The 14,397-nt window shown below is 44.8% G+C and overlaps 1 protein-coding gene and 1 long non-coding RNA gene across 2 annotated transcripts in view; one reads left to right on the top strand and one right to left on the bottom strand.

Moving 5' to 3' along the window:
- The window catches only part of LOC140681927 (uncharacterized), a 104,560-nt gene extending 90,468 nt beyond the window's left edge, over positions 1–14,092 (bottom strand). Inside the window, exon 1 of the long non-coding RNA XR_012053149.1 lies at positions 13,066–14,092. This is a non-coding gene — a long non-coding RNA (uncharacterized lncRNA). The remainder of the gene's footprint in view (positions 1–13,065) is intronic.
- Positions 12,343–14,397, top strand: part of PPM1H (protein phosphatase, Mg2+/Mn2+ dependent 1H) — a 131,010-nt gene continuing 128,955 nt past the window's right edge. The window contains exon 1 of the mRNA XM_030258856.4: positions 12,343–12,828. Within this exon, the coding sequence (XP_030114716.1) occupies positions 12,593–12,828 (236 nt within the window). The 5' untranslated portion in view covers positions 12,343–12,592. The remainder of the gene's footprint in view (positions 12,829–14,397) is intronic.

Here is a 14,397-nt window from a genome sequence, read left to right as displayed (position 1 = left end):
AATGGTAGACATATTTTGATCTCAAAAGTCTTCTTTGCAATTGCAACTGAGTTGTCTCCTTTCCACTCTGGGGGTATGCAATTGTATCTGTAACTTTGAACTGCAAAGGACTAAGATGGATAGGGGCTGCAAGGAACTGGAAGTGGAACCAATCTTTTCCACAGTGCAACAGCTCTGATTCTTGTGAGAGACACACTCATGGTAATTTCCCCTGTGAATCATACTGCCTTGCTGGCAACAACACCAGGGGAAATCAGAATACTGTTCCTGAATCTGACCTGCTTATGCTTGTGCACCCACACAGCAGCCTATTTGCACCGCTGGATGTTAACCCTGTCCAGTTAGAGCGAACTGGGACACTTATGGAAGTGCAAGCTCTCTCCCAGACAACGTGTATACCAGAACGGTGCCTGGGCTTCTTCAGCCCCTTGGACACTGAACAGGATCTCGGTGCAAGAGGCTGCCCAGGGGTGCAGCCCTGTCCCTGTGCAGAGCAGCAGGGGCTGCAGGCAGCCTGGGGAGCAGTGGGGAGGTGCAGGGGCAGGGTGCGTGCTCACAGGGATCATCCAGGACAGACTCAGTCAGCCTGCCCAGACTGGAAACTTCTTCCACTTGAACTCAGGTGTCTTATGGTGTCATATACCATCTACGAAAACATGAGATGTTTTATATTGACTATATATGCAGGCATATGTATGCACGTGCATAATACAGCCTTTTAGCTTTCCTACAAAGATAATTTTTCCCCTGCACAGAATAAGCAGAAACCTTGGGGTAGTTTTGTTTTCCCTTATTGTGGGAATCCAGGGCTTCCCTCTGGCTGCCCTGGAGGGCCTGGGACCCTGGCAGGGGTCAGGAACCCCCCTGTACAGAGCCCCGAGAGACACTGTCTGTGATCTCTGTCCACGGAAAAGAGTTTTCAATCTTACAGGATGAATTACAAGCTCCGAGTGTTTGATATAAGCAATAATTAAGTGTGGCACGGGTGCAAAAGTAAAATTTTAGGTTTCTAGATTAGGGGTTCAGAGGGGACAAGATGGAGGAAATTGGGTGTGTCTTGTCCTTTTCCTCCTTCTTCATGCCCTCCATGTTTCACTGTAGTGTTGGCATTTTTCTATTGGTTTAGGCTGGGGACACACTGTTCAACATAGATGATAGATATTGGCACATTATTGTAAATATAGCACACGTAGTTTCTGGTATATAATGTTTGTAACATCCCACTGAGGGGCAGAGCCCCGCACACTGCCCTGCAGGTCAGACCTGCAGCAGGGCAGCAGAACATGTTAGAGATAAACAGAATAAACAACCTTGAAAACAGCACAGACGAATTATGGCTTCTTCTTTGGCAACGGGGCAGAAAGACAGAGACTTTCTAGAATCATCAATACCCACAGATTCCGACACCTTATACTACATTAAACATAGCTATTCAGATTGAATTCTAGTGTGAATCACAAAATCATGTTGATACTTCAGAATGTAAGTGCAGAATTCCCTTTTGGCTTTCATGGCATTTATGAAAGAAATCAAAGGAACTTGTCAGAATTTAAAATGTATTTAAAATTTATGTTACCTTCTAGCTATTTTTAAAATGTTTATTTTATTTCTGTAAAAGGAGAAGAAAAACCAGTCTGAAGAGATTTATATTAAAAAAATCAAAAGATCCACCACCCTGGAGGAGATTCTCACATAAAGTTTCTCTTTATTATAAAGGCAACAGTTTTCTGCATAGGTGTTGTTGTTGTTGTTATGGAATTAATGACAAATTTATATTTTATTGAGAGTATTCTGAGCTTCCATGCACTTTTTATTATACAAGATATGTGACTACTGTGCTAATGGCTAGAAGTCATATGCAGAAACACTGAGAACTTGTTTGGGAAGAGACTGAAGAGGAAGAACACACATGACTCATACAAAAATGTATTGAGCATTGTGTTTCTACAAAAGATAACTGTCTACAAGCCTGAGAAGCACAAGCTGCTGTGATCTCATGCTCTTTCACAGAGCTCCCATGCTGGCTTTGCATCTGGGTGGTGTGGAAGAAAGCAAAGGTCACCCTCGTCTTCGAAAATGGCAAGAAGGAGGACCCAGGGAACTACTGGCCAGTCAGCCTCACCTCAATCCCTGGAAAGGTTATGGAGTGCCTCAATCTGGAGGCCATCTCTAGCCACAGGAATGACAAGAAAGTGATCAGGAGTTGTCAGCACGGATTCACTCAAGGTAAACCATGTTTGACCAGCCTGGTGACCTCCTACAATGAAACAGCTCCTGAATGGATGAAGGGAGAGCAGTGAGTGTTGTCTACCTTGACTTCAGCAAGGCTCTTGAGAGCTTCTCTCAAAATATCCTTATAGGCAAACTCAGGAGGTGTGGACTGGATGAGTGGACAGTGCGGTGGATTAAGAACTGACTGAACAGTATGTGCCAGGCCAAGTGAGGCCACAGCTGGAGTATTCTATCCAGTTATTACCAGAGAGACATGGAGCTTCTGGAGTGGTCTAGTGGAGGACTACAAAGATGATTAAGGGACAGGACCATCTCTCTTATGAGGACAGGCTGAGTGTACTGGGGCTGTTCAGCCTCAAGAAGAGGAGACTGAGAGGGGATCTTGTCAATGTCTATCAGTATCTGCAAGGAGGGTGTCAAGAAGATGAAACCAGGCTCTTCTTGGTGATGCCAAGCAATAGGACAAGTGGCAGTAGGCAGATACTGATGCACAGGGAGTTCCACCTGAATTTCAGGAAGAACTTCTTTACTGTGTGGGTGACCATATGCTGGAAGAGACTGGCCTGAGAAGTTCTGTAGCCTCTCTCACTGGGGATGTTCAAAACTGTCTAGATGCTGGCCTGTGCAATGTTCTCTGGGATGACCCTGCCTGAGCAGAGAGATTGGACCACATGAGCCTCTGTGGTCCCTTCCAACTTTGCCCATTTTGTGATTTTGTGACTTTGCTGAAGCAGTCCTGGCTGAGAGTGCTTCAGTTTACCTAGGGAGAAGCAATGGGCTTTAGTGCATGTTGTAAGGAAATTATTAAAACTAACACTGGATTTTTTCTCTGGAAACTGTTGTGCTAACACCTGCATTATTTCATTTCACTGTGACCATGACTGTTACCCAAGCTATCAAAACTAAAACCACATGCACGGCAGCTTCCCTCTACTACTATCTTTTTTATAAAGATTATTGACAAAAAAAGGACAGAAAATATGGTTAGTGCCAATCCTGCCAATGTTGGTACAATATGGTTATGTGCTTATCTGCTAATGTTGGCACATCACTAATTTTGCATGGGTGAGCAATTCTGGCAAGTTACCACATCAAAACTAATTTAGGCATCTGAATTCTTGCAGTAATACTATTATGATCCAGTTAAGTCTATTTTTATGAATCAGTGTTTAAGATATAACAAGTGCTTAACTCCAGATCCAAAATACAGCTATGAGTAGGTACCCATGTACCTACCCATAGCTGTACCATGATGGAAATGTATTGCTTTTCAAGAGCTGCTAAGCACACAATTTTGTTGAAGGTAAAAGGTGACTGAAGCCAAGTGGAAGAATTTTCTAAAAATCAGGTTTGCTTTCCTTGGCAGCTTCAGAAGCAGTTGGAAACAGGTTCTAACCCTCTAGTTTCTTATGACTGTGTTTTGCAGAATAACAGCTTCAAGGGGGCTTAAATGGCTATGAATTTCCTACATCAAGATCTTCACAACTCTAAAATTACAGGTAATGTTGTTTAAATCATTAATATTTACTAAAAACTAGCAAATCACTCTTTATTCATAAAATCAGTAGGTCCTAAACTTATTTTTCACCAAGAACTGCAGTCTTTGCTGAAACCTTATTATGAAACAAATAAAGGCATTATGATATTAGAATAATAGTCTAAAATTATAATAATCTGTATTACTGAATTAATGTCTTTATAATTACTGGATGCCTTTTCCACTTCAACATTCTGTTACCCCATCTTTAAATCTCAATGTTTTTCCCTTGTGTGGTAGCTGCTATCCCCCACAAACCACTTCTCAGCATGACTTAAGCATCTAATTTCTTTCCCAGGAGAGGGAAAGACTTATTTCCTGTTTCCATTCTTGAGAGGATTTCTGGTCATTTGCAAGTCTGTGCTCAGGGAAGAGACCCTGCTTTGGGACAAGCCCTTCCAGACAGAGGTATCACATAAAAATGCTGGGGCTTGGTCACTGCTCTGCTTAGGTGAGCCCCCTGCACTCACAGAGAGGCACAGCAAGCTCTCAGCATACTGCAGTCCCAAACACCAGTTTCAGTCCCTTGCTAAAAAAAATACCTGGATGTGGACTCTTGCTGGATGGCTTTAGGACATCGAATAAAATGATAACTGCATGTGTGAGCTACAGTCTTGTGACACAAAATCCCTTGTGAGGAGCATATGAGAACAACACAGGAAACTTAACAGTGTTGTCACTGCTTTCCTTAAACGTGTTTGTTTACACTCAGGGCATAGCTGGGTTTGACTGAAAGCACTAAGAGATCAAACTTTCCTGAGAAACTTCTCTAAAAGAACTTCATCCTTGAAAACCTGCTACATTAGTGTAGCTGCCAACAGGGTTGGAGAGATGCCTGCTTACCAGCATTTAAAATGCTTCCTATGCAGTTTATACAAGCCTTTCCAACCTGCTTTGAATTTCAGGCTTCATCAAATTTAATGGAACATCGCGGCTGTGTTTGTGGTGTCAACACTTTTCTTTGGTCTGTTCTTGAGCTGCAGACTCTCTCTCCCTGCTATCATGACTTTCACCCTGACTTGCAGGCCTGCATCTCCCCCTAACTGCTGCTGAAACCGAGGTCTGCCCACCAGGGTTATTTTGAGCACTGGCAAGGGAAGTAACTCACAGTGCTCCTCACCAACATAAACCCTTTATTGTTAAATAAATAATGCCTAAATATAGACTATACTTTTGCAGATTTTTCTTAATCATGGGTCTTTTTTTGGAACTGTAAATTCCTGTAGTTCAGTTAAGTCCTTTCGTGAAATTACAAATGGAGATACAACGAAATCCATGGAGGAAATACATTTTTGGTTCTGGACAGCAAAGCACAGGCACAAAGGATCAAGGACAAGAGCATAGATGTGACCGTGCTTCCTATTTTTTGACTCAGGATGGGTTTGTAAGGGCTGGAGCTTCTAAACCTAGGATGAGCAACCCACAAAACTTCCCCATCACATTCACTGCCAGTCCCACAGTGTTCTGGGGAGAAGAAGGCATTAAGCTGCAGCAGAATTACTTTACTCTTGTCTTCAGGGAGACCAGGATCAGTTTTCCTGAGGCTAGTGACAAATTTTGGATTAGCCATGGGGTACCATGACTGCATCATGTCCTCAGAGTCTGAGGGATTGTGCCAGCTATGGGCAGTGAGCCCTTGGCACCTCCCAGCTTCAGGCAGGGCTTTAGGAAAGAACTCAAGTGGAGGGTAAAGGAGTGTGAAAACACGGAACAAAAGGAACTGCCCTGCAGCACAGTGAGAACTGTTTTCAGTGTCTAAGCTGAAAAACAATTGGCAGCAGCCAGCATTAGGTTATGGCATGCTAATTATTTACTCTCATTGCTTGAATGCATTTGAGGTGCATGTATTGCTCTCAAAAGAGGATCCAGCTCCATAGAAATATATATTTTTAAAAATATTTTAAATTAAAAACCAAAACACTGTAGATTCAGATGTGAAATCACAAATAATTATTTTTCCAGAAGGTCAGCATATTTATTCTATGGCAGTTATTTGGTAGAAGATCATGATACTTGCCTTATTGCTTTAAATCTGTTAAAAAGCATTTTTTCTATTGGGTTTCTTAGGTTATTACACACAATAGTTGAAAGACCATGACCCATAAAAGTCTGAGGTTAATTTGATTTTCAGATATGTCAGCTGGAGTAAGCAGAAGGTCGTGCAGATTGCCTATTGTTGTGGCATTGTGTTTGCTTAGGACATTTCCCGTGGCTGCCTTGGCCACGGAAGCAGAGATGTTCAGACAGCCCTGTTTGAACTTTTTCCCCATCAGCTCATTCCAGAACTGAACTGGCTTCCCCCAATGAAACCTTTTCAGTGCTCACTGCTTGTTTTATTTTCTTTGTGAGAGCATTTGAAGAAGCCTGGTTTCTATGAACTTGGAAGATCCTTCAAGTTAGCTGCATTTAATGCTGCATTACAGCACAACTGAAATGGGTCCAGTTCTCAACCAATGAAGCTCCTGAGTGTTACTATACTCAGGATGGCTATTACTGGCACATTGCTAATGCTCTCACATGTCTGACCCTTGATTAGCAGCACTGTAGTGCTGAATTAAGCCCTGGGTTTTTGTTACTAAATCCATTCTAATTGAGAGAAATGAAGCAGATATAACAGTTACATTTTTGTGACTTTAGGAAGAAGTATGAAGATAATTATTTCATTATTATTATTACAATTACTAGTACTATTACTACTGATATTACTACTACTACTGTTGCTACTAGTACTACGTTTTTTAAAACTCATTCTGCAGGAGATTTTCAAAAGACATAACTTCTAATCCATAAAAAATAAGTAAAAAACAAAGGCAAATCAGTCCCAAAACCCTTCCATAAATAAAACATGGTGAGGAAGAATTAATTTAAATAAAACTGTCATGAGCATTAATAAAAGAGACCACCCAAGTTATAAAACAAGAGCAGGGCAGAAACAGAGCCATGTGCTTGTCTAGGCTTAAATGCTTTAGGTCCCACACTACTGACACAGGGTTTTGCAGAAAAAGAAGCAGATACAAAAGACCCTTGAAGGATGCCATAGAAGAATGGATAAAATTTCTAGTATCTTATTTCACAATTAAACCAGAAGCCTTTTTTTTTTTTTTTTTTTTAACTCTAACACAACTCAACAAATATTTATATACTCACTTTTACTTCTTCATCAAACTTTTGGAAGTGCAAATTCTAAATCCTCACTGTTGTTGTTGTTGTTGTTGTTGTTGTCTATTGACAAGGTTCCATGTACATTAGTTGTACCAGTCTGAATGACAGTATATTAATAGCAGAATGTCGTGTATTTGGGAAAGCAGATAATCAGACTGACTGGACAGGGTCACAGACACCACAGACCAATGCTGGAAAGAACACAAAAAAGGAATGAGGAAAATAGTTTCCATATTCCTGCTTACAGAAGATGTGCAGAAATCTAAGAGCTAAATTTGAAAGTAATATAATTTATTTAACTTTCTCTGCCATCATTCACTATAGCTGCAACTGTGGTTTATGAAAACATAACACATCTGGTAAACTCAGCCTAAAGTCTAGGACCCTGGAGTTTAGACAACTTGTTCAAATATCCTACTTCCTTCCTTGGCAAAAGTATCTGAGAATGAGTACCACATAAGGCACCTGGGATTTCATATGTCCAAGCTGATATTCAAACCTTCAAGTTCTGCCAGAAGTGTTTAATTAATAAAAAATATTTTAAACAGCACTGCCTAACTCTAAGCATGATGGTTAAGGCTTGACCATGCTGCCAACAAGACCATGGCTGATATGCATTTGAAAGCCAGTGCCTGGCTAGCCTGAACTGCAGAAAAGCTTGTGCAGGAGAAGCCACAGCTCAAAGGTAGGGAGAGAATCTTTTGTTCCTGTTCACCATCTGCTCCTAAACCACCACCAGCAGACAAGAAGCCCTTCATCCGCCCATCCTGCTTAATCTTGAGACATCCCCATGTAAGGAGTGTCTGCAGTGAAGGCAGCTGGCAGGTTACTCAAAAATTCCCTTCCATGTGGTACATATGAACCACTTCCCTGCGTGTTTAACCCATGTTATACCCAGGCATCAGTCAAGACTATCTTGTATTCTGAAACGTGCTTCCACTCAATCTGAAATGTTGAGGTGGTTGAAGCACATGTGCCTGTACTTAGTCAAGCTTTTAGTACTGTCCTCCACTCCTACAAACACCTACATGTCCTTTCACCTGCTTATTTTCCTGTTTTCTCTACATTGAAATCTACCTGATTACTTTCTGCTTTTTTTGCTGAGACTGACAGCAAAAGTGTTGCTACTGCTGACATTTTGAAGCATCTCACAACATTATCAGGGCAAGATGTTCTTTCACAAGAGCCAGGGTAAAGGGGCCCCAGAGAGGATATAATCATCTTGCTCCACCTCCCCTATGAAAAGCTGCCAACAGAAGCACATAAACAAACTAATCCCTATTCCATCCCATTATTAGCAGATTTAGCTACAGGCGTTCAAAAGGAAGATATAATGGAAAGTAAGAAGAGACTGTAGAAGCAGAATCATAATGATGGTGCTTATTGTGAAATTAGAAAATTATTTTCAGGATATTTGCAGGTAGATTCTTGTAGAAAAAGTAATTTTGTAGCCTTTGGCAAATGTGACACTTGCAGGTTTATGGGCAGCTTATGTTGAAGTATTTATATTTATATAGATTGCAAGAAGTGTTATGATTTTGTGACATCTTCTGCTGTGATTGCTAGTCAATTAAGATCTCTCCTCTGAGCCTTTTTTATGCCTAGGTATGTAAATTAATGCTTTCATGCAGCACATAATGTTGAACTTATTAGTCCTCCACTGTGAGAAGGAGTATGTATCCACTTTTCTGGCATGAATACTTTTCCCACTTAGCTGGACAACATGTTTTTGAGTAAAGACAGGGCTGCAACAGGCCTTCTCTTCAAATTGCCTCCAAAATATTTCTGGGAAGGTGCAGAAAGAATGAAAGCAGGAGGGGGAGGCTCTGCAGGGAAATGGGAAGCCAGGGTCCCGGCCCCTGCTTTGTTAAAATTATCCTGATTCAGTACAACAGTTCTGCTAGGAAAATGCCTTCTCAGTTAAGTCCTAGCAGTGAGAGAATTTCTAGTTTTTGAATCCCTAAAAGAATGGGGTTTTTGCCACCCAGCATGACCAAGAACAAATGTAATTCTCCACATGCGTGGAGATAGGAGTGGGGCAGACAACTGCCAGCTCCTGTTCCTGCCTGCCATCCCAGGTCTCCTGATGTGTCCATGTTGCACATTGGCACAAAATCCATGTGCACAACTAGATTCACACTAGTCTAAAAGAAACTTTGTATACTTGCTTGCACTTTCCATGTCCCCAAGCCATACAGTGCTTCAGCAGGTGTCTGATACATGTAGTACTCAGAGGATGACCTGCAGATGAACAGCATCAGGCTATGAAAGCAATATCCTGCTATAGTCCCTGTAGCCTGACAAAGTAAAACAACTTTTGGGTTTTGGTTACTTTTTGGCTAGGATGGCAGTTGAAAAAGTACATTTTACCCTAAATTTCATATATGAGGTCTTGGCCCTGATAATATTTTGTGGATTTTGGCTGTTTGGATAGCAGTCTTCATTTGGACTACCAAGCTCATGCTCTGTGGGGGACTTGATTGTACCACAAAGCCTTGGGACAATCACACTAACCATGACAGAGATGGTCTGTCTGAGCTTCAGTTGCAGAAGTCTCTCAAAAGGAAATCCACATATGAAATTAATATTGACTAGAGGATGGTGCAGTAGATATCAGGTATAGCAGAGGAAATATACCACTTCAAGTACTGCTAACAATTATTCATTTTTAAGCTTAATTCGTGCTTCTGCATGCAAACTGGCAAGAACACCAACAGCTTCCATCTCATCAGCTCTGATAAGCCTAGAAATGCTGGGGGCTGCTGCAGGCAGACAGAGATCGGGTATTGCAGGAAGTAGGATTGATGTCTTAATAAGAGGCATTTTGTCCTCCACATCACTATGATGCTTCAGGCACTGTGCTTCTGAAGGGTCTTTCTCTAGAGATAAAGAGCTTCCTCATGCTAATTAAAGGTTGCACAGTCCTTTTGAAAAGGTAAGAATAATCTCATTGATCACCACATGACATGGTAATCTTCCTGAGCAGAATCATATGCAAAAATAATGCTTTCAGTGTTTTTTGTATGGGAATTAACAGAGAAATGCAACCAATTCTGTCAAAGCTTTTTTACCCTCTGCATATACAGCTTCATTTTCCATCTGCATATACAGTTTCATCCCATAATGTCAGACACCTATTCTGACACACTCTGAATTTCTGCAGCTCAGTTCACACCTGTGGATATTGACTACAGGTGATAACATGACCCAGAAGTTCAAACCTGCAGAAATGGCACATTCATCTCACATCAGACCTACTTATACTCTCACCAAAGTTTTTGGGAGCTTTTATTGGCTTTATTCAGAGCATGAAAAACACAAGAAAAAAACACTTCAACTAAGCAAGCAACATAAGGTATAAACAAGATACAAGCTGGTACCCAGAGAGGTTGTGGTATCTCCATCCTTGAAAATCTATCCTTGGAAATATTGAAAACTTGACTGGACAAGTTTCTGGGGAATATAACATAACTTTAAAGTTGGCCCTGCTTTGAAAAAGAGCTGGAGGACATGATCTTCAGAAGAAATTTCCAATCAGAATTATTTTATGCATGAAAGTTTACAATGTTCTTTGTGTAAATCTGTTTTCATTATGATTAAAATTATTGGATTTGTTGAATGCTGAATATGATGTATGCCAAGGTGGCATAATTCAGATGCTTCAAAGAGCTCATATGAATGCATTTCTGGCCCACACGCAGCTTCACTCCCCAGCATGGCTACCCATTCAGACAGGAAAGTAGATTCCTCCAATGTCATATATAAGTTACCATTTAACAAAACCTACAAACTGTCATCTTTACATTAGTCATGGGATTGCAGAAGGACAGAGAGTCGATTTTCAAACATTTGCATAGAGAATTCAGACATAATATTTTATTGGAACTCAATATCTAAACCTTTAAAGGTCTACATGCCACCAAGAAAAATGTCTGGCTTGGACCAGGTGGGTCACTGGCTGGAAGATATGGGGAACTTGCTGAGCCCTGCAGGGACTGATTATTACTTCCTTTGAGAAGTGAGGCTTCACTTCTGACTCAAAAGTGAACATGATCCTCTTTCTCAGAGAATTGAAATCAAGGCATCTCTGTACTTTTAAGCATGAAGAGGCCATATCCTTCCTGTTGTACTGCTGTATCCTTACAACATTTTTGTACCAGAGGTAAGCATCCATACATTGCAAATCTGCCCAAATCTGTTTTGAGTGGTGAGCTGCTAAGCTGTCTCCCCATATGTCTTATCTGGGTTTTTCCTTGTCATCTAGCAGATATTAATTTAAACTCTACCATATTGCTTCACATTTGTCCCTCATGTATTGTGTGGAATAGTGACTGCAGTATGGGGCTGGAAAACAAACACTGCATTCTCTCTGTTTCAGTTTTAGTCAATGATATTTTTCAATGTCTTTTGGTCCAATAAACTGCAAAGTTTAAGTTCCAATACTTCACTACTCTCAAGGTTTGCCGTACCTACCTGCTCTATTTTGCAGGTCATTGCCTTTCAGTGAGACTTACAGCTCTCAGGAAGGCTGCAGAATTACAGGGCTCAGAGGACAGACTTCCTATATGCTCCCGCTCCATTCCTACATTTCCTTAAAGCTTGGCACACCCAAATCTGCAACCCCTCCACACATCTGTGTGACCACCACATGGACGAGACTTCCCAATTTTACTTTTTTTTAATTGTGAAAGAGTATGACATGGCCAAAATAACACAAGAGAAGGGTTTAAAACATCAATGTCCGCAAATTTGAATATTTTTGGCCCCGTCCTTTCACTTTTGCTCCACGACAGCATCCTAAACGTCCGGCGGTGCGCGGAGGAGCCCGGGGCTGCCGTCAGCGCTGACCGGCGGACGGGCATGTCCCCGGCCTCTCCGGGCAACCAGGGGGAACCCACGGCAGGCGGGCAGCAGGGCTCGTTTTCGGCAACCGTCCCAGGTTCTTTTTTCTAACAAATGGCTTCCTGGGGAAAAATATCCTTGGCGTGTTTGAGCAGAAGGCAAGCAAACCCTCCAAGCGGGAGTCTTGTCCCGCAGGATCAGCAGGCTCTGCCGGCGCTGGGACGTCGCTGGCTCAGCCAGGGGCAGCAGGGACAGCGCACTGCGGGCGGCGATCTCCAGCCCCCGGTAATGCAACCCCGAGCGACTCCGAGAGCGCTGCCTCCCGGGCAGCGCATCCCGGAGGCGGCCGCGGGCACGGCCGCGGGTCCCGGCCGCATCGCTGCGGGCAGCCGGGGGCGGCCCCCGGGCCAGGCTCCGCCCGCCGCGCACCTGCCGCGGGCCGGCCCCCGGCGCGGTAGGCGGGCGGGGGCGGCGGCCGCCCGTGCCCGGCGTGTGCCAGGAGCCCGCCGGTGCCGCAGGAGGAGCAGGAAGCGCCCGGGCGAATCCAGCCGCGCTATCACATGACTCAGCAGCCGCCGCCGCCGCCGGGCTGAGTTCGCCCAGCGCCGCGCCGGGAGGGGGAAACCTGCAATGAGGCCTCGGCCCCGCGGCTATCCCTGAGCCCGCCGTCTTCTCGCCCGGCTCCGCGCGGCCCCGCGCCCCACTGCGGGAGCGCGGCGGGGGCTGCCGGAGCCGCCCCGCAGCGCTGCCCGCCGGCGCGCCCCGCTCCCCGCCCTGCGCGGCGGCTCCGGCGCTGCCGCCGCCGCCGGCGGGGGTACTATGCTCACGCGGGTGAAGTCCGCCGTGGCCAATTTCATGGGCGGCATCATGGCTGGCAGCGCGGGCGCCGACCACGGCAGCGGCGCGGACTTGCCCCTCCGCTTCCCCTACGGGAGACCCGAGTTCCTGGGACTGTCCCCGGACGAGGTGGAGTGCTCCGCCGACCACATCGCCCGCCCCATCCTCATCCTCAGCAAGGACACCCGACGCTTGCCCTGGACCACGGGCTACGCGGAGTGAGTACGCCGCGGCGAGCAGGTGGAGCGCGGCCGAGCCCGCTGCCCGCGCTCCGGGCGCACCGGCGGTGAAGGCGGCGATGCCCGGGGAGCCCCCGGCGGGTGCCGGCGCTGCCGGAGGCGGGGGAGCGCAGCCCCGGGCCTGCGCCGCGCAGCGGGAGCGGCGGGGGGAAGATGCCGGGGGAGGGGAGCGGCATCCCCGGCGCCGTCTGTCCGGCCCTGTCCGTAGCTCTGTACCTGGGTGGCTCCTTTCTGGGAGCCCGAGGGTGCCGACGGTCATCTGCCCTTGAAAGTCCCCGCGGGAGTGGCCGGTACCCGGGTCGGCGAAGGATGACCACGGGCAGCACCGGGCTCCCCTACCCGTAGTGACGCCTTCGGGGCCAAGGATGGCGTACCCGCCGAGTACTGAACAGCAGTCTCGGTCCTTCACCCTGGAATAAAAAGGGCTTTTGGTAGGAAACTCGGTTTGGTCTGTGCGTGTGTGAATACTTCCCGCTGCCCCGGAATGGTGAAATATGTGGGGTTTGGAACACCTTCCTGTGGACCTGACAGCCGTTGTGCTCGCTGGTGGTGACTGGTCATATATCTCTCAAAACGCATTCCAGTTTGGGGAGACACTTGAGGACCACAGGCTCCAAACTGAAAGAAAAACCAATCCATTGGCTAGCCCCCAAACTGGGCTTTTCAAACGATTTGTTGCCCTGACTCACTCATATAATGGTATTTACTTTAGAGGGTGTCTGATCAGGACCTGGTTGTAGCCTTGCCAGCCAGGCGAAAGGCAGTGTTCCTTTGGATACATCCAGCTGGCAGTGGGAGTAGCTGCAGAGGCAAGGCATGTCCTTGCACTTGATGCCTTTATCGGTAGGCACATAGTTTTCCTTGGAGATTCTGGGTGCAGGATTCAGTATTTGGTTTCTTTCTGTTACTGCTTCTAAATCTTGAGCATGTCTGGCCATCCATGTTGCTACCAACTCAGGGATTACTAAAGTTACTAAGTTACCCCTTCCAGACTACAAGTTGTTTTGTATAGTTTCTTCAGACACACATGAATTCCCCAAAAAGCTGTTGCAAAAACTACAGTGAAGGCTTCACATTGTTAATGAGCAATCACTAGCTTTATTTAAAAGGTTGTTACATCATTGGGGATGCTGAAAAGGGAGATTTAAAGATAGATTTTGATGAAAAATTTTAAGAATTTTAAATTGGATTGTTCTCCTCAGACTAATAAGGAATTGAATAGGTTACTGAGCAAATTCCCCATGAACTGTAAGTTTAAATATTTAAAAGTAAGCTCTAATTGTTCTGCCACTATAATAGTTGCTTCAAAAGCCCACCTTTACCAAAATAAGTACATGCTGCTATTTTCAGCTTTGGTGAAGTTCTGTGGCTTTCAGCAAGTAACTGTAATTGCAAGCTAGTGACAAAGTGGAAGGGAGGTTCTCTGGCTCCCAAGTGTGTGCATCCCATGACCTTCACCTGAGATTGCTGGGGCAGAAAAATGTGGCTGCTGGAAAGTGAAGGTTTCATTGGGCCTGTTGATGAAACCTGATGTGAGAGAGTGTTTGG

This window comes from Taeniopygia guttata, chromosome 1A, assembly GCF_048771995.1.
Source record: "Taeniopygia guttata chromosome 1A, bTaeGut7.mat, whole genome shotgun sequence".
NCBI lineage: Eukaryota > Metazoa > Chordata > Aves > Passeriformes > Estrildidae > Taeniopygia > Taeniopygia guttata.
Note: the sequence above shows the minus strand (reverse complement) of the source record. Positions and strands in the feature narration are given on the sequence as shown.